Here is a 27,538-nt window from a genome sequence, read left to right on the forward strand (position 1 = left end):
TCAGTTATATGGGCTAGCTCACTACTTCTTTATCCCTCTTCCCTTCTGTTTCCCTCTAGATAAACTGCCCCCCTCATTATTTGTGGGACTGATGGGTAAATGGATAGACTAATGGAAAGAAAGACAGAAAAAAAATAGTTTTTTAAGAAATATGCATAGCTAGAAATTGATAAACATAGATTGGAAATACATATAGCATACATAAATAGATGTACAGAAAGACATATATATAAATTCCATAATATTCTATATTTAAATAATTTTATTATGGCATTTCTAAAAATTTTTAACCTAATGAAACTTCATTTACACCAAGCCTGACACCTAGCCCTCCTCCTAAAATCTAGTGAGTCACCATTAAATACAGACACAGAGAAGTGAAAGAACATTTTCATAACAATCTTCACTCAGCATCTGGGGTGTTAATACCCAGCTCTGGGACACCATAGACCTGGCTGCCAAAGGTTCAGAGTCAAGCCCTGGTAGGAACCCAGAGCAGAAGACTAGGGATTCAGAGCTTTGGTTTGGGGTCACTTGGGGTCAGCTTCAGTGTAAGCATCTGATATCCTGTGACAGAGGCTGTATGACAATCCCAGCTAGAGAGAGAAGGTCAAAGTCTTTCTATCTTTGAAGTCAGCACTTACATCCTGGAAAACACTGCTGAAAGCCCTGAATATACTGTAACTGTGTCCACTTTCTCACCCAAAATGGAACTTTGTTGAGTATTTACATTGTACCCTAAAAGTTAAACACAGGGCACCTGGGTGGCCTAGTGGGTTAAGCCTCTGTCTTCGGCTCAGGTCATGATCTCAGATTCCTGGGATCGAGTTCCACGTCAGGCTCTCTGCTCCACAGGGAGCCTGCTTCCTCTTCCTCCCTCTCTCTCTGCCTGTCTCTCTGCCTACTTGTGATCTCTCTCTGTGAAATAAATAAATAAAATCTTTAAAAAAAAAGTTAAACACAGTCATGGAAACAAGAATTCCATTGAAATACTATTTTTTAAATGTAAATTCAATTAACTAACTTATAGTATATCATTAGTTTCAGATGTAGTGTTCAGTAATTTATCAGTTGTGTATAACACCCAGTGCTCATCACATTCCATGCCCTCCTTAATGCCCATCACCCAGTTATTCCATCCCCCCCACCCACCTCCCCTCCAGCAATCGTCAGTTTATTTCCTAGAGTTAAGAGTCTCTCATGGTTTTTCTCCTTCTCTGATGACATCCCATTCTATTTTCCCTCCCTTCCCCTACAGTCTTCTTCCATGTTTCTTATATTCCGCATATGAGTAAAACCATATGATAATTGTCTTTCTCTGATTGACTTATTTTGCCCAGCATAATACTATTTTATAATAAAAGTTACATTAAGAATTCTAAGCTGTCATGGGATAGAAATTGTTAACTAGAATTAAGACACCAAGAGGTAACAACATTTGCTTGAAATTCATAAAAGCCATATATTTCAAAAAAATGTCTAGGCTTGTCATTGTCCTTATGGCATTAAGCCCAGGTTATGGTAATTATACTTTATTCAGATGCCAAGAAATGCTAAAATGAGAGACACTGGAGGTACAGTGTGAATTCAGAAGAGGTCGTCTTTGGAGAACTAAGTCAGATATATTGATGACAGACCAGTTTTCATCATTCACAATGTTCCCTCTCTAATGTTGATCCTGGTGTCGTGCTTTTCCTCTCAATAAAATGTCTATAGTAAAACTGACAAGATTTCATTCTTGTTGGTTGAAGAGCTGACCAGTAACCTAGAACAGGGACAGGAACAGTGTGTTGGGATACTCTCTGGAAAAGCCGAGTAAGCTGGTCTCCTGGGAGCCCTTGCTCTGCAGAAGGTTTTGGTGGGAGCTCATTATGATCCCTTGAAATCCAGAGCTGATTAGTTTTTGCTTATTTCCGTGCAGTGTGACAATGAAGATGACTACAGGGAGGTCAAGAAGGCCCAGGGAGAAAAAGAGAGCTCTTCACGACTGACTGCCTCTGCCAATAATACTTTACCTGCAAACCACTGCAGCATGAATATCAACAGGTATGCATGTTCCACTGAAGGTACAGGTAAGCCCAAAGGATCTCTGGGTCCAAAAGGCAGGTGCCATATTTTAATGACTGCTCTGGTCTGGGTCTTCAGACTTGTTTCCCTTGATTTAACTAACCTAAGGCTAACAATTAAGCCTGGATGTGTGTTCCTGTCAGAACCCCCAGAGCCACTGTCAGGACTCCTTTTTAACAAAAGACCGGGTACTAGTTATACTCATTCTGTGCTCTCAAAGACACACCTTCCCTCTGAAAACTCAGTAACTGGATTTTCAAACCATTATTTTAATAGCCACTAAACCCATAAGAACACTAAGCCTATTAACATGAATGAAAAAATATAAACTGAGTTTAATCTCTTGGATATAGACTAAAATCATGGCATTAGACAGGATCTGTGTCTCCAAGGTTAAATGGCACCAAGTCACTCCTCTAAAGGGGTTCCAGATAGAACCACATTGCACCAAATTCCCTCTCTGACAAATGGCTTTCTAGCAAGGCAAGGTCCCCCATATTTATTAGAAGTGAGTAGCTTATCATCAGTCATAGACGCTCTTTCCATTTAGAAATACCACAGCTCAGAAACCACTTTTCCTCTGCTAAGACAGTCCTCACTCTCCCTAACTGTGTACATAGAATTTTTAAGGGGAGATTAATGTTTCAGCACGACACATAAAAATGTAAACTGAAAGGTTAGGAGAAGATGTAGAGCAATACTAAACCTCCAAGAGGAAATTGGAGAGTGAGGGCACACAAGCACAGGCCCACTGCAGTGTGAGAGTCACCTTGGGAAGAAGACGAGGGCTCTTAAAGGTCTGAGCAAGAGGGAGAGTATGCGTGTAAGCTGGCCTGGCCTAGCCCACAGTGCTCTGTGCTTAGTGGGTGGCACTGTGCCTAGTGGGTGCCCAGAATCCTGGGGAAATGTGAATAGGAGAAATGTGGCTCCAAAACGTCTTTTAAATATGTGATATAGTTGTAAACGTGCTTCTTTGTTAATGCACTGAAAACCTTTCTAGCAGATCCTAGTAACTGCCATAATATCTAAGTAGCGACAAAGAAAAATAGAAGCAATATTTCAAAATGTCTGCAACCGCTGTGACATGACAGGAGAATATCTGTGATTTCCTGCTGATGACACAATCACAGGCATTGTTAGCACAACTCCCGCTAAACCACTACTCTGGAAATGTTCCATTTCGGTGAAAAGTTGTAACTTTTTCCCATCCACATTCCCAGACCCCAGGATAAAAGCTCTTGTTCTAGAGCCTTTGTCTGGCAGAGCCTTTAGCTCAGATAGTTTTATTCATGTTACATAATTACCCGTGCATATAAAAGTGCTTCAAGTTCTTTCTAAGAAAGGTGGTCTGTGCACCTCAGGAATGTATATAAGGGGATCAGCTATCCCAAAGATGAGATCCAAATAAAGTTGGTTTGGTCACCTTGAGTATGTAAACTTAGAATGATGAAGAAGAAATAATCCTATGTCCATGATAATGTTTAGTGTAATAATTTGGTTTTCCGTGAACATTTCAAACCACATAATATGTAAAATAATATTTAGAAATATGACTTTGTTTGCTTACTTGTCAAGACACAATTATGTACAGACTGTTCACATCTACAACATCAGTGTTTTCATTATCCCTGAGCCACTTTTGATTTGCCCAAAAGAGTTTTCCAGAACACATCTCACTTCTGGGTTGTTAGACACACAGTACTTTTTGAACCAGAAATCTATCACCAGAAATTCTGTCCCTACCCAGATCTATTTGCATAACAAAAAGAGCCTTGTTATTTTAACATTAAAAACTTTGGCTTTATTATCTGTTCTAGAAGCCTGTGTTTCTAATTTTTACACTGTGACCACCAACTAAGGAAATTGCTTTTTGAAGTGACTTGAATGGCTTATTTGCAATGATAGCCAACACATGCAATTAAGAAGTAATAATTGCAGGACTAGAGACTAAGTCTTTGTTAAATGGATTTACCCTTTTTAAACTATCTAAGTCAAGTGACTTCTCTGAGCATCCCAAATTAGCAGTGTTTGAGTTTATTTCAGGTTAATGTGTCTTCCCTCATTTTTTTTTTCAGAGTAAAGTAATGGAGACAAGCCCATCAGTATTAACATATATAGCAAAGATTCAAATATAGGTGACTCTTTCTCTGATGGTTAATTTTGGGGAAGAGTTATATTCAGGGATAGACCATAGTTTTATTCATTTGTTTGTGGGCTTTTTTGGTTTTAATTGAAGTATAGTTGACATACAATATTTTGTTAGTTTCAGATCTACAAGGTAGTGATTCACCATCTGTATACATTGTGAAATGCTCGTCATGATAAGCACGGTCACCATCTGTAACCATCCAGAATTATTATTGTATTACTGACTTTTTATCCCCACAGTTTATTTATTTTATAACTGGAAGTTTGTATTCCTTAATCCTCTTCCCCCCACACCCCCTTCTGTCCAGCAACCACAAGTTTGTTCTCTGTATTTATGAGTCTGTTTCAGTTTTTTGTTTGTTCATTTGTTTTGTTTTTTAGATTGTACATAAAAGTGAAATTATATAGCAATTGTCCTCCTCTGGTATAAACAATTAATTTTGGATGTGAAATAAGGAACTAGAAATTAGAAAATGTTACTTTTTTTTTAGAAGGGGTGAGGGGCAGAGGAAGAGAAAGAATATCTTAAGCAGGCTCCACACCCAGTGCGGAGCCCAGTGCGGGGCTTCATCTCACAACCCCTGAGATCATGATCTGAGCTGAAATTAAGAATTGGATGCTTAACCAACTGAAGCACCCAGGCACCCCCGGCAAATGTAACTTTTAATGACAGTTTTCTGTTCTGTGTTTATTCTGATGAATGTTTGGTTAGCTCAGAAACCTAACAGCTGAAAGTTGGCCTCACACTTTGCAGATTATTCTGTGATTCTGCTATTCTTCATATAATAATTTGTACAAGTTCAGGTGTTATAAAAAGTCCTTTTACAGGTGGAGAACTCATATATCTTGTGATTGACTTTCCCATTACTTGCTACTTCGGCATGTTAGAAAAACAGTAAGTTGTTAAATGTTTTGAGATCCTCGGATGAAAAACCCAGAAAAATGAAAGTCTTACTAGTGTTAGTCATTTAGCACTAGAATTATTATTCATCCTAATAAGATGAGTAAGGAAATAATGAATAAAATTTACTTATTGTTTTTTATGGTCCTAAGGCCATAAAATTGTTTCCTGGTATAATAATTCCCAATAAACGCCTTCCTACCAGTAGATTTTAAATGGGAGGTTTGGGTCATATATAAAACATTTACCTTTCCCTGTGCTGACTGTGTGACATTCCATTACTGTGATTTCCTTTTTCAGTTTGGCAATACCAATAAATAAAAATGAAAAAATGCTCCGGTCACCCATCTCACCCCTCTCGGATGTATCTAAACACAAATATTCCAGTGAGGACTTAACTTCTTCCAGCAAATCAAATGGCAGTGGCTTGTTCACTTCTGCCTCCTCCAACAAAAAGCATAAGGCTGAGAACCAGCTGCAATCTCATGCCAGAGACCTCGCGGTATGTTGATTCTCTTCCTTTCCTGATAAAAATAAAAATGAAATTGAGCACACCTCTATACTCATCTGTCTCTAGCCCGGTACAGTCTAAACACATGCTTGAGGTCTCGTAAGAATCCCTAAATGCTGCTCTGGAAAGTCCAGGTGAACCAGCACACCCCATTACTTCTTCCCACAGAGAATGACAGAAGAAGAAACCAGAGGAGACATTGTAAGCCTCTTCTGCTTAGGATGTCTCTTTGTAGAATTGCATTTCCCACTCTGAAGAGAAATGACCCCAAAGGATTACCATCTGGAGACACTGTAAATTGGGAGTTTGGAACCAACCAGCCCTTTCATTTGGGAAGATTCCTTGCCCCAGGGCAGAGTGAAATCTGGGACTGACTCTAGGCCAAAACTATGGGATTTCTCATTCCAGTTTAAGTGCAGTGGCCAAAATGTGGGAGCAGGCCCCTACCTCTTTTCCAGCAACTTTCCCAGGGGTGATTCCAGCTGCCTGTGTTGCCCTGGAGTAGGGCAGGGGTCTGGGGTCCACAGACTGTCTAACCTCATATCTAGTCCAAATGTGACTTTGGCCAGTTGCTTCATCTCTGAGCTGGTTTCATTGGCAAAATGGTGGTGAGAATATTTAAATGAGCTTGTATTATCTGAAGAACCGATACCTACAGATACCTATGTAACTAACTCTACATGTTAGTTCCTCTTTATGGCCACTCCTTCTAACAGCTGGTGGCTCTGGATCCTGTGGGGGCACATCCTCCCAAGTTCTCTCACATCACCACCATGCTGTCAGTACCAGCAGGGCTTTGTGAGGCAGGGAGAGAGATGAGGCATGAGAAGAGGGCTCTGCAAAGAAAGATGGGGGAAGGCAGTATTTAATGTTCCATCCCATGAACTACAGAGGTAAAATAGTTGGTAGAAGGTCCAGCAAGAGCCAAAATCTTGTAACATCAGGATATTAATAACTAGCTGATGCACCCTTATTTGAGAGCAATTATCTTTAATTCTAGGCTCAAAGAGTCTAAGACCTTACTAGAAAAAACTGGAATAAAAAAACTACCAATTAAAATCAAAACACAAACAAAACGTTTCTTCACCACTAGAGCCCAACATAAAAGCAACCATGATGTCCAGAGAATTGTAAAATAATTACAGACTTTATTCAGTCATTCTTTCTTTCACCAAACAGATGTTTATTGAGCAAGTACTTACTGTGTGCCATACACTGTGCCAAGCAATAGAGAGCCAGTGATGACCTAACATTTATTCTGTGCCTGTGGGAACAGTCTGGCTGGGCAGAATGACATAGACAGGAAATCACACACATTGGTAATGGCTGCCGTGAGTGCCAAAAAGGAATGCAGAGACCTGGGGGCTCTTACAACCAAGAGGCTTGACTACACATAAAATCAGTCCATATTTAAAGAAGCATTCATACACACTCAACACATTTTAATTATTTCAGAGGAAACTGTTTGAATTTTGTAATCAAAGTTGCTTTATGATTCATGGGTCTAGCACACAATAGGTGCTCTATAAATATTTGAATCTCCAGGGAATGTGATTTCTTAATTTTTCCACAGATCAATAGTGTTCCTTTTAAAAACACATTTTAAATAATTTCTAGTTATTCCCTTTGCCTTTTCCTGCTTTTCATGGACAGCTCATGAGAATCAGTCCATTTGTGACCTGAATGACTTCTCTTTTGAGAGGGATTATAAGCCAGCAGTTCTGAAAGCTTGGTTCCTGGATCAGCATCACTTGGAAATTGCTAGAAATGTGATGTTCTCAGGCCCCACTCCACATTCTAAATTCAGCTCTGGATGGGTGGGGGTCCAGCAGTCTGTGTGTTGACAGCACTCCCCAGGATGATTCTAATGCAGACATCATCTTGGAGAACCACTGGTCTCCAACCACTGGTCTAGCCAACTGGGAATAGTAGGGGCTTGAGTCCTAAGCCCTGGGTGTCACCCACAGTAGTTATTTGAACTTGGGGAAGTTTCTTAACTTCAGCTAGCCTCAGTTTCTGGATCTGTGAGTGTGGGTCATTAAGAACTTCCCTTCTGATACTGTTACAAGAATGCCATTTGACAACACATGCAGAAGCCCTCAGCATGAGAACTGGAACACACATATTTCTTTTTCTTTATTTAAACTCAAGGGATCATCAGTTCTAACCTAGAACACAAAACAGCGGGTTGCCCTTTCAGCCAGGTTTCTGAAAGACTGGTGTGTTGTTTTTTTGTTTGTTTGTTTAGAAGGCCGCTCACAACAATTCCGAAAACGTTCTCCACAAGTCACGGCCACAGACAGAGCCATGGTCTCCAGGTGCCAACGGCCACAGGGACTGCAAGAGACAGAAACTTGTCTTCGATGATATGTGAGTGTGGACTCTTTGTTGATGTGGTAAGGGGCAAGGTAAAACAGAAACTCCACGAGTAAGAGGGTTATATGCATGACTTGGTCAGGTGAGTGTTGCTTTCTCAAAGGGAACTGGAGCTTAACTTTGAATGCACCTCAGAGTCCTCATGGGATTTTTGAAAGGCTACAACAGCCAAAGCTACTGGGGCTACATCCAAGATGTCAGGAAGCTAAGGCAAATGGCATCCATGAGCCTTACATTCCTGAGCACCTGCATTTTGGACTGTTGGCAGTTGTATGCTCCCAGAAAGAGAAGCATTTTTGTTTTAGTAAATTATAATGGGCAAAGAATAATAGCGATGCACTCCTGGTTTATTTCATTCTAAAATGCTGTATTCTTTATAATAGCATAAACAGGTCTTAAACAGGAAAATAAATATCCTGTCATCCTTCCCAGCCCTAGCCCTTGAAACCCCAAGTATTGCTTCCATTCCCAGCATCAATTTAAAAGGAGAAGAAACAGGAGAAGAAGAGGAATAAAAATAACATCCTGGGATGCTCTTGAGATTCTGAAAATGATAAAGGAGAAGTGATATAATGATACTGGAAATTATTTAGGCCCTTAAGGAAAATAAATATGTGCCCAGGACAAGTCTGGAAGACAGAAGATACGGTTTCAAGAGTTTGGCTTGAATCCTGGTTTTGACGTTAACTATTAAACACATATCCAGTGCATGTCTGTGTGGGCTCCCCACTAAATCCCAGGGTGGAACAGTGTGCAGCACTGAGTCATCCTGTCCTCTCATTGCTTACAGTCTAAGGGGACAGACTATAATCCACTAACCCCACCCAAAACTGGAAAAAGTAAGGGGTGCCGAATGTCTTCGACCTTACTGGGAAAATGGTAATCATGATACCTCTGTCCCAGAGGTTCTCCTAAGACCCAGTTAGATGAGATCTCCTGAGAGTGACCATCTGGGCAGAAGTAATGACTCCTTCATCCCCATCTTCCACCCAACCTCTTCTCTGGCTCTGACTTCACCCAGGGTATAGACACACTCTATTTATTCACCCCATAGACATCTCAAGAAATGAGAATATGAAGTTATAGTCCTGAATTTATGCTTGGACTTCAGTGAACTAATTAAGGGTACAGAATTGGGGAGTTGAAAGCCAAATCCACATTTTTGGTTTGTTCCACTTACTGAACGCATTCCAAGATAATTGGATTTATGGAAGTTTAAGGGTGGCCCAGGAGGGCGAATGTTTTTCTCTTCTTCCCATAGCGGCTACAGCCGCACTCAACCCCAGCACACTCTTCTGGCCCTCACCACCTCGCCTTCCCTTGGTTTCTCCACTGCCCTAAGCATCAAGTGAGGGAGGTGGTAATTAATCCCTGAGGTGGGTGCATATGATGGAAGGACAGTCCTCGGTCAACCACATATAAATTAGGGTTTGGTGGTATAAATCATTCTCATGAGCTCTAACAATTTGTAAAAACAGGAGATTAAAATTGTGTCTGATGACAACATGGCAGTTTGCATTCAGAAGCCGTAATCTAACAATGCGATCAAACACAATGTGTAGTAGACCCTAAAGTGCTTAAAACCTCCCAACATTTCCAGCAGGTGATGTTAAGGGCATGATATTTAAACACACACACAATGGTATCACATATATTAATACAATGATATTAAATATACATATGGAAAATTTACATATAAGAAATTTTCCAGTATATAGACCAAAAATCTAAGTCAGAAACAGTGACAAGTAAATGGCCATACTCTGATCTGCAGTTTCTCAGACTACTTACAAAAGGAAATGTTTCTGAATCTGCTGGGGCTATTGGGAATATAATTTTTTCACTTTCTGTGTCAACAAAGCTAATGTCTTCCCATTAGCAATATGTATAATTTTTCTGGCTGACAGCTACAGTAAAACTGTCTTTTTACGGATATAGATATAATGGAATAAAAAAGCACTCTTACATATCCATCATATGGAGAGATAGATGTCATGTTCCAATTGCCATGTGTCCTAGTTGATTTGAAATCCTTAACAGTAAAGTAAACATGCAACTCCAACAGCCAGTCGACCACTGAACTAAGAAAGTCTTGGGAAGATCCATGAAGCTTGAAAAGCAAAACTAGGCATTGTCTCTTCCTTAAAACCATAAAAATCCATGTCCCTCAAGAGATGACTGGACTAGGAAGTCACCCATACTGATGCAGAATGTCTCCCAGGTCCAGTTCATATGTGCTGAGTATTTTTACTAAGGGCCAGGTACATTGGCTAGAGTTAAGATATGAAATTAATTAATCCTCAGTCATTAATTCAGGGCATAGGGAGGCACATGGCTGGCTTCTGCAGGAAGGTGCCTTGGGACCCCAAAACTTCCACCTCCTGCTCCTCTCTGTTCTACACCAGTTTCCCCACCAGCAGCCTCTTTGACAGACAAGGACCTGGCTTCTGTCACTTTCCTCTACTTCTCCTCGCTGAAGGCGTCCACAAGCAGTGAACCAACCAGACAAGCCACCAGTGGGGGGAAAAAAAAAAAGAGCGAGCTAGAGAAATCGCTCAGGAGTAATTTAGAGTTGATGGAAATCCAGCTACAGTGATCCAAAAAGGAACAGATGCCACACTGTCATTTAATTTTTAAAGCTGCATCATGTAGCTTCTAGATAAAAGTAAACTCATCCTTTTGTATTATAAATACTGGTTAATGGTTGAATAAACATGCGATTCAGACAACAGCTGAATTCAGTGGGCGCTTAATAACAAGTGCTGAATGAACACAACTGAATGAGAATAACATTCCCAGAAGAGTAAGGCCTGCAGTTTTCCCCCCCAGTGAATATAAGGAATCTAAATGCAGGTAAGTTTAAATTCATGGCTTCTCAACCCCTTCTCCTATGTTACTTACCAATTAAACAGGCACCAGTTTATGTCTTCGGGATGTAGAGGGAACCAAACAAAATAACACTTATTTTTAAAAATGTGATCTAGGTCAGCTTGTTCTGTGTAATTTGCAGGCTCAGATTGGTGGCAGAGTGGCTGCACCTCCCTGACATTTAGCCATGCTCAACACTCACTACTTGACAGCCACGGTTTTAAGGTGATGCTGGTGTGATTGCCAAACTTTTGTTTAAAAAAATCTGTAAGAATTTATGTCAATAAGTGACAGCACTTGATTCAACTCAAAGCCTAGAAACTGATCTTAGTAGTGTGAAGCCATGAGCTGCAGATTTCTTTGTGTCATAATTAGTGTCAGGGGAGTTCTTGGCCCAGGAACATCAAGAGAGAACAACTGTGTCGTGAAGGCCTCAGTACAGAAGTCCTGAGCAGAGCTGAGTGGTGAAATGCTTGGCTGGGAAATCAAGTCCCCTTTCCCAGCAACCATATTGCTGTGTTGGGGAGCCAGCGAATCCTGAATGCCAGGACTGCCTGCTGCTCCCAGAAGGATGTACTGTCTCCTGCCCATATTTCACAAGGAAGAGTCAGTCACGATCATCACATTCAGCACCACCACCAAACATTCCATCTGTCCCTGTGCACCCGTAACAGGAACCCAACTACTTAAACCCCCCGACATTGAGAAAAGACTCCCTCAGCCACGTGGTGCTGAAGGCCATGGAGTGTGAAATGTGGCTGGGAAGGAAGAAGGATTGGCATTTGTGATATAATTATGCTCAGCAAATCTATAGCTGAAAGGATTTAATTTTTTAGAGGATAGGAAGAGTTGTGTATGTAAAAGGTCAGATCTCTTCTGGCATGATTTAGTCAGAGGACACCAATTGAAATCCTTGAGGTGACAGTATGTTGGGGCAGGTGCTCCCACGGAGGGCTTACAATTACCATTTGTTTTTTCCTGAAGGTCCCCCTTCCCCACCTTTCCTGGTAGACCATTACTACACCTTTTTTTTTTTTTTTTCCCAAGATTTTATCTATTCATTTGTGATAGAGAGAGTACACAGAGCGAGAAAGAGAGGGAGAAGCAGACTCCCTGCCGAGCAGAGAGCCTGATGCGGGACTTGATCCCAGGTCCCTGAGAACATGACCTCAGCTGAAGGCAGACACAACCGACTGAGCCACCCAGGTGCCCCCCCATTAGTACACCTATATGTTCTTTATATGTAATTCTCTACTTTATGAGATCCCGGTCTCTCAGCCAAGTTATTTTGTTCTAACTGGAACAGTAATAGAGAGAGAGAAAAAAAAGGAAAAAGACTAAGCTCGGGGTGGTGGGGAGTAGTGAAGGACAATGCTTCAGACCTCCCTGATTGAAATCTTAGTTCTCTGATCACTTTAAGAGTTTTGTAAAATTATTTTATTTTAAATGTCACACCCAGAGAAGAACAACAAAGTGATGAGTTTCCGTTTCAATAGAAAGTGGCTTTTGACTAAATGACAAAAACCTGCAACACTTAGCCTGTGCATCCCAGAAAACATGCTGTTTTCTGTGCATGACCAGGAGAGAAGCAGTCATGGGCAGGAGCCCATGGCCTGCATGAGATGCAATGAGTGTTCACTTGTGCTTCTGAGAAGCCGGACTCTGGAGACCCTGGGGCCCCAGCCAGCATCAAGCTAATGGAAACCAAAAGTGCATTTGAATCCTTGCTGCTTAAATGCAGTCTACCTGCTTCCTTCAAGAAGCACTCATAAAGTCAATCCCAGCCTGCCAGAGACCCTGACTCTAAAGTGCCCTCCTAAATCATGTTCACTTCAGTGGATTAAAAAGAATTACAGTTTCCCCCACTAGCTGAAGATAGAGCATTCATATGAAATCATTTGTAAGCCAAAATTGTGTAATGCAAAGAGTATCCCAGCTTTCCGAGAGCTCACCTTGCACTACTACTTCACTTGGAAGAGAGACCTACCCTAGTACAGTAAGGTTTTTTTTCGGATACATTAAGATCCTCTCCAGATTAGCAAAAACCATTCTAGGTCTTTCGTAAAAGCCAAGTGGCTTGTACCGCAAACTTTGAGAAAGCAGGGGGTTGCCTGCACCTAACTTCTTACACATTCTTCTTTGTAAAGAAAGTACTTCAAAGCTGAGGGACACAGTAACACCCATGGGACTTATCAGATGACAAGCTGACAGGATCTCGGATGATGAATTCATTTGGTATGCAGTTGCCTATCTGTCTGATTTGGACTCCAGCTTCCCTAAGAAAATTATCCAGATTTCTGCTGTGCCAAGGAACCTGTTTGTTCAAACACATTGAGCTCCCATCCCTGCCAGTTTTCACAAAACAGGCGGCTCTGCTGTGGGGGGAGGAGAGGGAGGGTGAGGTGGGGGGGTGTATCTCACAGAGGTAGGAATTACAGAAAGAAGGCTGCCAGCCTCTCCGTGGGAGACCATTCAACTCTATCTCAGCCTTGGAGCAGAACAAAAAGCAAGGTAGCTTTAATGCTTCTCTGCCAGAAGAAATACCAGGGTGGCTCAAACCCTGTTGCTGCTCAGAACTAAGGCTGCGTGTTTATAGGTGGGGTAGTGGGAGGGTGAGAGAAAAAAAACATTCTATTTGGATCAAGTGTTGAGTTTTTTTTTGTTGTTGCAGAGAGCTCTTACAACAAAGATACACATGGCTAAGCCTTGGCTTTTAAAAAGATCACTCACAAGCCCCATTTCTGAAGAACCAAAGATACACAGTTAGTTACGTGTGTGATGTTTAATTGAACTTCTGTTAGGTTCATTGATGTATCATCATAAAATACCATCACTGTGAAAAAACAATATGAGGAGTGTTATTATCTAAATGAAAAAGGAAAACTCGAGGCTTTTCATGTTTAAAAAAAAAAAAAAAAAAGATTGGATCACAGATCTGTTTGAACACTGAAATAATTAGATTTTATTGTAGTAAAGACTTGGCCAAGTTATAGTCTATAACTGCCACAGTGGTGATGACAGTTCTGCATCCCTCCTGACTTGTACATTGCCGTCAGAGTGGTGCCTTCATGATAGCATGCGCCCACTACACTACTGGACAGTGTTGGTGGCATCCCATTGGCCCCACTGCCTCTGTAATGTTCTGGTCTAGGAGCGGGGCACTGGAAATCACCTGAAAGGAGAAAATGAGCCAATTATCCTGCAATCTTCAGTGACTCAGTGTAGTGAGCCCTCCATTACATGCGAAGATAAGAATTCTTACTAATGTGTTTGTAAATGGCCTCTGGATGGTACACTTTTTTCCCAGCATCTCAGGTTAGTGTCAGCTGCTATGATACAGTCAGAAAATTAGATGTGTTACTTATCCATGTGCACTATTATGAGAGTTTGTGACTCAACCTCTGTATCAGGTCTAAAAAGTACATTCATAGGCTGCAGATAAGAACAGTGGTGATTAAGGAACATGTATGAAGAATTAGGAGATCCTACTGTCCTTAAGGGTAAGTTAGAAGGCTAGTTGAAACTAAGATGCCATACCTTATTGCTGGGAGAATTCTTTCTTGAAAATGAAGTGCATTTGAAATGATGATCTATTAGTGAAAAGGTTTGCAAAACCAGGCAAAAAAAGATTGACCAAACTCATATACTAGAGTGTGGAGTCGATAATGATGTGGAGAATTTCGAGTTGCCATGGAGACGTTCTCTGGCTTGTTGGCTGTGATGCTGCACCCCATCAGAAGCCACCACTCTCTTCTAAACTCAAAAATGAATTCAGCTATTCAGGGGGGATTCATGGACCTTCTACCATGTGCCTAAAACTATAGGGTGGGGAAGGTCAAAGCATAGGCCACAGCATAGGCCCTGCTGAATGTGTACCAGCTACAGAGCTGCCCACATGCCAGGACTTAGCCCTACAGCTCAGGAGGTAATTAAATGTCTAAAAGTGTAATGTAAACAGGAAGGGGCATCCAGGAAGGACAGAGATGAGCATGGATCAAGTTACCAAGAGGATCTCACAACATAAGAACTTGGGGGAGTGGTAACTCATAGAAGGAACTCAGTGAATATGCACGAAGTGAGCAGAGTATTCCAGGTGGGAGGAAAAGGATGAGCAGAGAGGTTCTAAGACAGAGATGGCATGTAAACACCACAGCAAGGAAGACACCCATGGCTGTGGTTGAGGGCCTTGGGGAGTCATTGGTACAGTTCAAGAGTTAGGCAAGATCTTTGGCGGGCTGAACTGAGATTGATTCTTTGGGAGCTGGAGATTGATTTTAGGTCTATGAGTAGGATGGTGATGTAATGAAAGCCATGTTTTACAAACACAGTCAAGGTTTGTTAAAGCTCAGGATAGGTTGGAGGGAAGTAAAACTGGAGGTCAATAGAGGTGATGAAAGCCAGGCCTGGGTGGTAGATGTGGTCCATAAGGAAAGGAAGGATCTTTACAAGGAGAATGCGCTCACAACATCTGATAACAGGGAAGAGGAATAGATGAAGATACTGGAACTCCTCTCCTGAGCAGATAGGCTCTGTGAACTCATCTGAAGCTCAGGAGTCAGGTCTGGGTGTGGGCTAGAGGTAAGGTCTGCCCTTCTATGCTGGGACATTTAGCAACAACACAACAAAAAATAATGGAGAGGATTCTTAGGACAGTGCAACTATTCTCTATGATACTGTAATGGTGAATAAACATCTTTATACATTTCTTATACCCCACGGAATGCAAAGACCAAGAGTGAACCCTAATGTAACTATGGACTTTGGGTGGTAATGACAGGCCAGTGGAGGTTCATCAGTTCTAACTAATGTGCCTCTCTGGTAGGGGATGTTAAGGAAGGTAAGAGAGGCTGGTGGGAGAGGGGCAGGAGGTATTTGACAACTCTCTATACTTACCATTTAATTTTGCTGTAAACCTAAAACTGCTCTGAAACATGAAGTCCATGAAAAACAAAAACCGTAGCAACACGTATTTAAATTTCAGAATTGGAGTCTAAGACCAGTATTCAAAAGTCAGTGTTCAAAGGTCAATGCGTGGGCAAGGAAGGGAAAACCACATGTAAAGTCAACTAAAACCCATTCAAATGGAAGAAGTGTGAACATCTAGGAGATGAACTAGAGAAACAGAGCCAGTAGGAGCAGGGCCTTCCTATGAAGAACACCTCAGGCCCCACTGCCATGGAGATCCCCACTCCCAAGATGAAGGAAAGGTTTCAGGCCTAACGGCAAGAATGATAGAGGGATGGTGAGCCAAAGACGGGGAGTTTCATTTTACACATTAAGGAAATTCTGTAACTATGTCCCTTATTTCTTTGTTGGGAAAGTTAAATATTCTCAGCACATTACCACAGTAATACAGTGTTTTATGGGGAAGTAAAAGAAAACCAAGGTCCTTTTCTCACCTCCATCATTTGCACTTGAAACTAAATGGTTTGTTTATTTGTTTAATTGATTAAAACCATTAAGATGAGGATAAACTTTTGGGATTGTCACGGTGCACATGGCATTTCTAAGCATTTTTGATAATCCCCTTTGAGTAAAAGGATTCTCTGACCACCTAATATTGCGGTAAGGGAAAAGACCAATTAGAATCTGAAAGAGGAGCGTTCAGAATAAGCATGTAACAATAGGTGAGTCATTCTGTGATTAATATCACTATTTACATCTTACCTCTCGTTTGGGGAGTCCTGGCTTATATTGGATATTCATGAATAGATCAAGTTTATTGATTATATAAAGACCCATAATATAAAAAAGTATATGTGTACCTAGAGTATGCAGATTTTTAAAAATCTATCAGACTAAGCATAAAAGGTACTGTCTGATGAGTAGCTTAGCATAACTTGGAGTCATTACACACACTCGGATCTGTCTCTGTATGAATTACCTTCATCTCCCAGCAGAGTTAGTGCTGGCCAGGGTTATTGCTTTAATAATGCACATGTCTGCTGTTAATGTTTACCAGCTAGCTAATCAGAACTCTGGAGAATACATGCCATGTTTGCATTGTTACAAGGTAGACATCACTTTACAATTAACTTCATTACAACTGGAATATAATGATACAGTGTTACTTCTTTTCATGTTCCACAGGGAAACCCTAAAATAATTATATATAGATACATGCAACTGTATTTATGCATATAATGACATGTACTTTCATAAGAATACATAAACATACATCCATACATGTCCATACAGTTATTATTAGGTATATTTATGATCTTTACATTAAAAAGGGATTGTTGTATACAAATATTGTGTAAAATAAGATTTTTTACTTGTTTTCTTAACCATGCAATAAGAAATCTGATTCATAAATTAGGCACTGGGGAACCATGTTAAAATCACTATAAATGTAAACTATCTGCATATATTGAGTGTGTTTTTAATAGCTAATTTAAGAGAAAAAGAATTGTGATATTTCACATATACACAGTAATTTGGGAATGCTTGATTCTATATTAAACAGACTTTGAAAATTGTGATTCAAGTTTGAGTAAAAGGGAAGAATATTTTCAAAAGATCTTGCACTTACACAATAATGGCATTTAATATTCTCTCCTATAGGCCACGCAGTGCAGATTATTTTATGCAAGAAGCTAAACGGATGAAGCATAAAGCAGATGCAATGGTAAGACCCTTTTCTCTCCAGATATGTTCTTCCAAATTATGTTTGTACTGCAGCTTCATCACTGGGGCCATATAACTGGGGTAATTATAAAATCTATTACAAGGATGGCTGGGTCTGTTAAATGGAGAAATGTTTATATAATCAAGTGTTCATAGCCCAATAAATTATGACTTCAACCAATAATGTCTGACTGGGAGAAAGTCCTAGATAAATGAATATTTCAATTTAGTTCTAAAGTTTGAATAGTAACTAGAGGCAATGGAGTCAGTGGGTGGTAGTATTTTGTTCCTTTAAAAAAAAAAAATCTAGGTTTGCATTTTTCTTTCTTATTAGCCTGGCCAGCCCTTGGCTTGGTCCCAGGATCAAATCCCTTTTCAAAAAGACTCCTGTTTTGCCTGTGTATCTGCCAAAATTAATACTTCCTCTGAAACTGTATAACACAGAAACTATTATGCTGCATATAAGACCCTAAAGTCACCATGACTTGATGTTTAAAAAAAAAAATACAACTTAGTTAGATAATCTCCTGTCTTGGAAAGCTTGACTATTCCAGGCAAGACATAGAAAACTTCTAATTTTTTCTATGAGTAATCACATTGTTGTTCCATCTTACGGTCTCCTCCAAAGAGACTTTTTCCTACCTAGTAATTCCAGTTCTGTTCCCCTCCAGCATTCCTAACTGGCATCAGGGTGCTGCAGATGAATAAGGCATTTCAAATGCCCTTCAGGGTATTATTCCAGTGTTGAAGATGCTGAAACCAGAAGCGTACTCCTCCCAGTGCTAGTGATGTTGCCAATCAAACATTTATTTGTATGAAGATCTCTGCCTAGGGACATGGGGTTGCAGGGGAGATAAGCAGAATTATCAGAAAATAGACAAAGGAAATGGAAGGTCTAGTTCTTCTCCTCACAACCCCACAATGTGGTGGAGAGTTCTTCACCTGAAGAAGCCGATGCCTGGTCACTATTAAAGAAGAGCACCAAATGTTAAAGCAGAGTGGGATTTTCCTCCTGAATCACCCAAGGTTTACCAAGATCATTCCTTCTGGTCGTGTTACCAAATGTGGCCTTGCCTATCAACATGCTGTTCCATCCAAGCTGATGCCCTCCCAGCCTCTGAGCACACCTCACTCATCCCAGTGCAGGCTCCTGCAGCCACAGAGCCTCACACAGACACTCACAGCTACTCACACCTCCAGCTTCCTCACTAAACCCAGCCAAATCATACCCATTCCTTCCTACTCTCATTTTCAGGTCTCCCCCTGAGGCCTCCACAGCCCCTCTGAACCCCTGACTTGCTCCCTTCCTACCATCTCTTTGCATTGGACTTTTGGCTTTGCATTTTCTCAGTTAATCACAGACTGCCTTGTACTTTGAACTATATTGTGGGTGCACATTTTTTCTTTTCAGATATATTCTGGGTTCCTGGAAGGAGCTTTTGTGAATCAAGTGCACACTACACAGAACTGGGTGCTGTAGAAAATACTTGTTGAATGAAATGAACTCCTTGGTCTGAAAGCATTGCCAAGAAATATTCCTCTATGGCCTATTAGATTTATAAGCTGTTTAAAAACTTGGTTTGCCATGGAGGGAGGGTTTTGCTCTCCATTGGTGTTTTCTACAGTATCCACTATGAATGAGAATTGTTTTTAGAGGCAAGACCTAGTATAATAGAGTATTTGTGTAATTCTGTTTGTGTTGATGAATGAGTATGTGAAAACTGGGAAGATTATACAATCCAAATTTAGAATACGTAATTACCACAGAGAGTAACAATATATGAAAGTAGGAACTTGATATGTAAGTTCAGATTTATGAGATGCTGATTTCCTCCTCACTGATGTGGGAGGAAATTAGCATAAATTGGACAACTTGAGGTCATCCCCCAAGTTTTTTTTTTTCTTATTTAGCATAGCATGGAGGGACAAGGATGGAAGTTGCCCAGCAATTACGGGTTAGAAAGAGAAAGAGAAATTAGAGCAACCGTGTAGTTCTGACCAATTCTGACTGGCAGCTGTTGTATGGATTTGGGACATAGCTGTCTGTAACCATTCATTCACCTACCCTCAGCCAGTAGCAATTTGTGAAAATAACTAGAGAAGGAAGCATTCTATTTTTTTCTTCTCTCGGCTCCATTCACAGGATTTTGGAACTCAAAGTCGGGTTTCTCAAATAAAGCATATAGACTATGTGACAGTGCTGTTTAAAAAAAAAAAATTGTACTTAGGGAAGACACTCTATTAACTCTGTTGATCAGGTGGAAAAGTTTGGGAAGGCTTTGAACTATGCTGAAGCAGCTTTGTCATTTATTGAGTGTGGAAACGCAATGGAACAAGGCCCGATGGAGTCGAAATCTCCTTATACAATGTATTCGGAAACAGTAGAGCTCATCAGGTAAGCACTTTGTCTTGTTGGGGAAGTGGAGGGGGTAAGGAATGTATGTCAGTTCTCTGAAAACAGAGAAAAGAATCCCAGCCTTCACTATCAGCTACCAAGAACTAAGGTTCATCCTCACAAAGAGGAATGTAAGATTTTGCAAGGCACTTTAACACACCCTGCTTCCTTTGCTTTCTTTGTGAGTGAGTAGGAGAGCTCTTCTAACCCTCGATTGCTACAGAAAGAAAGCTGAGTCCAAGTGAGATGTGACATGCCTACCTCACCCAGGTGGGAGTGGCAGATTTTGAACTGATTTCACCTTTATACTGTCTTTTTAAAAAAAAAAAAGTCTGATTCAGGTTAGTATCATAAAAATCCTAACTCTATCAGTAAATGATTCAGGAGTATTCAATGAGAGAAAAGATTCAGGGGTATTTTAGGAAAGGAAATCTTTCCAGTGATATGCTGTCTCAGAGGATACTGATGTTTTGGTCTTAGACCTGAATAGGAACACCATCCCTCACCTGCAGTGAGACATGTAATGTGAACAGAAGCAGGGTTCTAACATGGGCACATCAAGGGATTGGTTGGGAGACTCTTGTCTTCCATCATGGAGACCCAGAAATAAACATCTTTAATGTGTTTTTAAGGAACCCTTAAGGAAATCTCATCCATGAACCATACTGAGAACTTTGTCATACAGTTTATGTCTCTAGTTAATTCAACTGCTTGGATAATATTTAATACCCACAGGTAAAACTATTCTTCTCCAAAACTAACTTTAAGAGACTTTTCTAATTCTGGAATTCTTTGCAACCTAAGATTAGGTATTTACTCTGTCGCTCCAGATGAAAGATTTCTAGCCATCTTAGGTCATAACCTTTTTGATCTGCATTGGCCCAAAGATGCAAGTTGGTATTGTATACCACTTTCCTTCAGTAAGTAGTTTCCAACCTTTGAAACTGTCATCTCAGTATCAGAGTACACGTCATCTTCATAAAATACCTCTTAATAATGTTTTTTAAAAATTTTTTAATGTTTTGAAAGTCAACACTGTTCAGTCACTTTTCTTATTAAAATATTTCTACTATATCAATGTATTGGTGATTTCCTCATTCTATTTTCTTTTTTTTTTATTTTTAATTTTTTATAAACATATAATATATTTTTATCCCCAGGGGTATAGGTCTGTGAATCGCCAGGTTTACACACTTCACAGCACTCACCAAAGCACATACCCTCCCCAATGTCCATAACCCCACCCCCCTTCTCCCAGCCCCCCTCCCCCCAGCAACCCTCAGTTTGTTTTGTGAGATTAAGAGTCACTTATGGTTTGTCTCCCTCCCAATCCCATCTTGTTTCATTTATTCCTCATTCTATTTTCTTAAATGGCATGCTCTTTTTGTCAGTGAAGGCAAGAAGTCACCATAGTAAAATACTTAAAATTACTCTAAGAGATCCTAGATTCTTCCATTGCTTCCTCAGAATAAGGCACAAACTCATATCCACAAGCACGTAAGAAAATGGTGACACTGGATGGGCACAAAGAAGTAAGGTGCCCTAGAATGCAAGTATGCAAGTGCCTCCAACACAGGGAATTGGGAGGGGGTGTTCTGGTTTGTTTGTTGATATATCCCTAATCCCTGGAACAGTTCCTGCAATGTAGTATGTGCTCAATAAATATTTGAATGAATAAATAAGTCGGAGGGCCTATGGTGAACTGGAGTGTGCATGACCCCCTTTAAGGCATTCAAATTTTAAAAAATAAATAAACAAATGCAAACAACAATAAAGCCTGATGTCAGTCAAATACACCTGGAGGTGTGATGTGCTACACTTGCTCCACACCAGGGTTAGGACTCTGGTGTGTTCACTGATGCATGTGTCATTGCATGTTGGAGAATATAATCTATCTTCTAGATAACTCAGACTGAATAGAATCCCTTAAACCACTTAGAAAACTAAGACAAAGAAATTTTTCTTATCTGAGTTGGAAAATAACATTAATTCACCACCTTAAATCTGCATGTTGCCAACCAGGCTTAAGATTCTTCTCCCACACTGAGAAACACCGGGAGCTGGGAGCACTGGCAAGGGAGATCTCCTCACAACTGTCCAGCTCAGGGTACCCTCTTTGTCCCCAGAGGTGGAGAATTCCTTTCTCCCCAAGAGATACCAAGCACCACAAATCAAAATGGCACCACAAAGACTCTGAAAATTAAATTGTAATTGGAACTACAGCCCAGAAGTAGGCCAGACCTACCTGCTAAACCTAAACAGTGTGACTTCCTTTTAAAAGAGAAGATTTAGATAGGATCCAGGGTCTCCTAACATAAGAGCCAAATGTCCAAGTTACAATAGAAGCTCACTCATCATACCAAGAAACAAGAAATGACAACTGGAATGAGAAAAGATAGCCATTTGACACCAATCACCAAGAAGAATCAGACACTGGAATAATCTAACAGGGATTTTAAAGCAGCCATCATAAAAATGCTTCAACAATGATAAATTCTCTTGAAAGAAACAAAAAATCAAAAATCTCAGCAAAGAAATATGTTATTTTTTAAAAAGAACTAAACATAAATTGCAGAAATGAAAAAGATAGGAGAAACAAAAATCTCACTGGATGGGCTCAGTAGTAGAGTGGAGATGTGTTGGTGTATAACCCTTTCAAGAGCTTCCCATATGTAATCTGAATCTTCCTCCTACACATTGTGAGTGGGTAGACACAGGGGGAAAGGGGCAGACCACTCCAGTTTGGTGGGTGGCAGGTTAAATAAGCAAAGAGAACTTACTCGGGTGGCCAGAAGATGAATGGATCCCTGCACCTGCGCACCAGATCTTAAAGTTTATATAGAGGCCTTAAATGGGCTCAGCCAATACCCTGTGCAGATATTCTCCACGCCATATCACTATCTCAAGGTGTATCCTTGCAGCAGCCTCTGGGAGCAGAAAAGGAAGTAGAACCCACATTTCAAGGACAAGGGAGGAGGTGAAGAGCCTCCAGTGACCTGGGACCAGCTCACAGGGTCCAGGTCAACTGGCAGTCACAGCTTTTTGAAGACCGTTCTCAACAAAACAACAGAGGATAGAATTAGCGATCCTGAGAACAGAAAATAGAATTTACCTAACATGCACAACAAAAAGAAAAGAAACTGAAAGAAAAAATGGATAGATCCTCAAGCACAGGGACAAAAGATCCAACGTGTGCATCATTGTAGTCTCAGGAGAGGAAGCAAGTGCGACTCAAAGAGTATTTGAAGAAGTAATGGCTGAAACTTGCCAAGTTTGGCAAAAGACATAAACCTACAGTTATAAGAAGCTGAGAAAAAAACCCAACTAGGACAAAACAAAAAAATGCATGCCAAGACACATCATAACAATGTTTCTGAAAACTAAAAACAAAAACCAAAAAATCCTGAAGATAACAGGAGAGAAATGACACATAACCTGTAGGGGAGCATCAGTTCATATGACAGCAGACTTCTCATCTGAAACCACGGAGGAAAGAAGAGAGTGGCATGACATTTTTCAAGTGCTGAAAGAAAAAAACCCTCAACCTGTGAATTTTAGATTCAATGCAACTTCATTATACAGGGATGAAGAGGAAATAAAAATATTCTCCAACTAAGAAAAACAAAATACTTGTTTTTAACCTATGAAGATTGACTAAAGGAAGTTCCTCAAACAGAAAGGAGATGACAAATGAAGGAATCTTGAAGCATCAGAAAGGAAAAAGAACAGGGGCGCCTGGGTGGCTCAGTGGGTTAAGCCACTGCCTTCGGCTCAGGTCATGATCTCAGGGTCCTGGGATCGAGTCCCGCTCTCTGCTCAGCAGAGAGCCTGCTGATTGACTAAAGGAAGTTCCTCAAACAGAAAGGAGATGACAAATGAAGGAATCTTGAAGCATCAGAAAGGAAAAAGAACAGGGGCGCCTGGGTGGCTCAGTGGGTTAAGCCACTGCCTTCGGCTCAGGTCATGATCTCAGGGTCCTGGGATCGAGTCCCGCTCTCTGCTCAGCAGAGAGCCTGCTTCCCTCTCTCTCTCTCTCTGCCTGCCTCTCCATCTACTTGTGATTTCTCTCTGTCAAATAAATAAATAAAATCTTTAAAAAAAAAAAAAAAGAAAGGAAAAAGAACAACAGAAGAACAGAGATAAGGATTCATGTCATAAACTATCCTCCTCATGAGTTTTACAAATCCTATTCAGTGATGAAAAGAAAAATTATACCACCAGCTGATATTCAAGATAACATTATTTAAAAGGGAGTAAAGTAAAGGGACCTAAAAGGAAATAAATTCTCCACTCTTCACTCCAAGTGGAACATGTTAACACCAGTGAATTTCAGTAAGGCACATATGCATTTGTAAGAAACCAGAGCAACTACTAGGAAAACTGTGCACAGAGATAGAGACCTTACAAATCTGCATGGTGGGGAGCTAGTATAATAACAGTAACATTTCTTAAGTATTTACAGTGAACTCTACCCATACATCCTTTCAACAGTGCTATGTGATCAGCAATATTAGTCTTATTTTATTGGTAGGGAAATTGAGGCTAAATTCCGATTTGAACCCAGAACTTTCTGACCATTCACCTATTGTCTCAGCTCTCTCAAAAAATCTGCAAGTAACTTGGTATATTATTGGGAGAATGGGATGACCATAGTCCCCTTGGTTTAGAGAAATAAGAGGGATTACGTAAAGTGCATAAATGCCACTAGTTGTGCACATGGGACACTTACGCAGCCATCAAAGTAAGAGTTCCTGAATAATGAAAGAGGTGTAAATCCAAGCATTCATCTGAGTACAGGGAGTGAACATTTTTCTGGATATTGGTTTAGAAGGATTGAACTTCACTCCATCTTGTCAACCACTCAGCCATAAGTCTAAATTAGTAAAAATGGATGTGTCACCTTGACTCATCTTGTATTACTCTCAACTGTCTGTAGCATTTGGACTTGTATTGTTGAGGAACAGAAACTGTCTAGATGATCCTAAAAGTTATTTTGTTCTAGTTGTCATAGTAGTGTCATGCTTCGGGGAAAATGGGGCTACTTCAGCTAGCTTTTAAGAAAGAATTAACAGATGGGGCACTTGGGTGGCCCAGTTGGTTGGGTGCCTGATCTCAGGGTCCTGAGATCAAGCCCCATGTCGGGCTCCATGCTCAGCGGGGAATCTGCTTGAGATTCTCTCTTTCCTCTCCCCTCCCCCTTCCCTCTTTAGAGAAGGCAGGAAGGGAGGGAGGGAGGGAAGAAGGAAGGGAGGAAGAGAGAAAGAGAAGAGAGAGAGAATTAACAGCAAGTACTATGAAAAACTAAGTATTGGGCAAAGAGAACTTCAGTCATAAAAGATGTTTTATTATTAATGAGAAAGCTTCTTTAAAATTTCTTTTGTTGTTGTTGGTTTTTTCCCCCTAGGTATGCTATGAGACTAAAAACCCATTCAGGCCCCAATGCAACACCAGAGGACAAACAATTGGCTGCATTATGGTGAGTGCATAATATCAGCTTAAAACACCTTTCTCGGGGCGCCTGGGTGGCTCAGTAGGTTAAGCTGCTGCCTTCGGCTCGGGTCATGATCTCGGTCCTGGGATCGAGTCCCACGTCGGGCTCTCTGCTCGGCGGGGAGCCTGCTTCCTCCTCTCTCTGCCTGCCTCTCTGCCTACTTGTGATCTCTCTCTGTCAAATAAATAAATAAAATCTTTGAAAAAAAAAAAAAAACACCTTTCTCAGCCTTGTATATGTTCATTGGTAAACCAGGTGCTGAAAGGCATACGTTTTTCTAGTGTCTTCTGACATGCAAAACCAAATGCAGTTCTAATGGTGACCAGGGAGAGTCCTCACTGTTTCTTGTTGCTATACCATGCATGATCTGAATTCACAGTGATTGAGAATCAACAGGTCCATTACACAAGAATAATTGTTACTCTATGTGATTGTGTATGTCTCTGTGTGTGCCTGTGTGCACACATGCACGTACCTATCCGTGTGTGGGTATGCACACCCAACTTTAAAATCAGGTAGGTCTGTGCTTTAATAATTTGAATGTGAATTGTGCCAAGTGTCATTTTTCTTGTTTAACACTTTAGACACAATCAAAATAATCCATTTGTCTATGTACATGTGGGATTAGTATGACTGAATCAAGATGATGGGCTGAAGTTCTCAACACATCAGTAAGGAACAAGTTCATTACACTGTAATAATAAAAGAATTTCTTTTAAACTGTTCCAATATGTAATAGATCTTTTGTATATCTGTAATGATTACAGTGGTACTAATTATGTGAGGATAATAGTTTTCCCCATTACATTTCCTTGGGACATCTCATCCCACTCTCCCAAATCACAGGACACCTACCTGTAGAAATCCAACATTCTTTGCTCTATGGTGATTCACTCCACTCTAGAACCTAATCTACAAGGCGGAGAATCAAGTGTCAAGGAATGTAACATCAACATACACAGAAGAGAGTGTCCTCGGGTAGTTTTCCATCATCTGCAATCTGATGTGCTCAGAAGAGACTAGAAAGTTATATGTGGTATGTTGGCATTCCAGCATGTCAGCACCAGATCTGAGTTAGCAAATAATTATGAGTGAAAAGCTCCAAGGAAAGGAGGGTATGTCTCAGGAAAGGCTTTCTGCGTTCTTTTCAAAGTTCAATACTAGGATTAACAAATTAATAATGATTAATAATACTTCATATTATATAAGATAGAATACTAATATGTAAATAATAAATATAAAACAATAAAATAATAACTACTCTCAGCATTGAATTCTTTCTGCTTATAAGACATTTGTACCTGTTATTTTATTTGAACTACTTCTAGTCCAGTAAAGTAGTTTAAAAGTAAAGGGAATACAAACAGGTAAAGAGCTATTCTTTCAGCTAAGCCAACACTGCTGAGGTCCTGGGCACCAGGGGGCAGTCAGAAAGGAAGGTGGCTCCGGCCAGAGACTCACCCAGCCATGGTGAGAGCTGTGTGTTAGCACTCCCTCACTCCTCCCATGGAGAGAGACTGCCCTCTAGTGGCAGAAGAAGAAAATGGCCTGTCCCTTAGCACCAAGAAAGAAGCAATAAAGCGAGGATCTAGTGTAAATGTATTTATGGTGTACTCCTTAGAATTTTGAATTAGATCTTTTGAACACAAGGAAAGTCAGATACTTAGCAGACATAAACATAAGTATAATAATATTTCGTACACATAATCGTGAAATAAATATGGGGTGCCTTCGAACAACAAGAGTTTTTGTTTAAGTCTTGTTGGCAGAGGACACACTCATGCTCCCAGCACCCATTTCTCTCTTTCCGCCTCAGTTACCGCTGCCTGGCTCTCCTGTACTGGCGGATGTTTCGGCTCAAAAGGGACCACGCTGTGAAGTATTCAAAAGCACTTATCGACTATTTCAAGGTATTGTCTGACTAGTGGGCAGCATTGTTGCTTGTGCCCAGTGGTCTCCCGGTCAAGGACATTTTTGAGGAGCCTAGTAGAATCCCTGGCTTTGGGGGGCATACAGGACCCCTCTGATATCAACAGTAACCCCCTTTATGATGTATTCACGGTGTTCAAGTCCCAGAAAATGACCTTGTCAGCCTGTCTAATTTATCCCCCTGCCTTGTGTCCAAGTACTTTCACAGTCTCAAGAGAAAGA

General features: G+C 40.6%; 1 protein-coding gene across 7 annotated transcripts in view; it reads left to right on the top strand.

Annotated features, from left to right (window-relative positions):
* AFF3 (ALF transcription elongation factor 3) overlaps positions 1-27,538 on the top strand; it is a 576,277-nt gene that overhangs the window by 539,841 nt on the left and 8,898 nt on the right. For all 7 annotated transcript variants that reach the window (XM_059134519.1, XM_059134520.1, XM_059134521.1 and 4 more), the window contains 7 exons: positions 1,922-2,046; positions 5,417-5,618; positions 7,876-7,997; positions 17,439-17,502; positions 19,760-19,896; positions 25,301-25,372; positions 27,204-27,297. In XM_059134519.1, coding sequence (XP_058990502.1) covers positions 1,922-2,046; positions 5,417-5,618; positions 7,876-7,997; positions 17,439-17,502; positions 19,760-19,896; positions 25,301-25,372; positions 27,204-27,297 — 816 coding nt within the window. The remainder of the gene's footprint in view (positions 1-1,921; positions 2,047-5,416; positions 5,619-7,875; positions 7,998-17,438; positions 17,503-19,759; positions 19,897-25,300; positions 25,373-27,203; positions 27,298-27,538) is intronic.

This window comes from Mustela lutreola, chromosome 9 (genome assembly GCF_030435805.1).
Source record: "Mustela lutreola isolate mMusLut2 chromosome 9, mMusLut2.pri, whole genome shotgun sequence".
NCBI lineage: Eukaryota > Metazoa > Chordata > Mammalia > Carnivora > Mustelidae > Mustela > Mustela lutreola.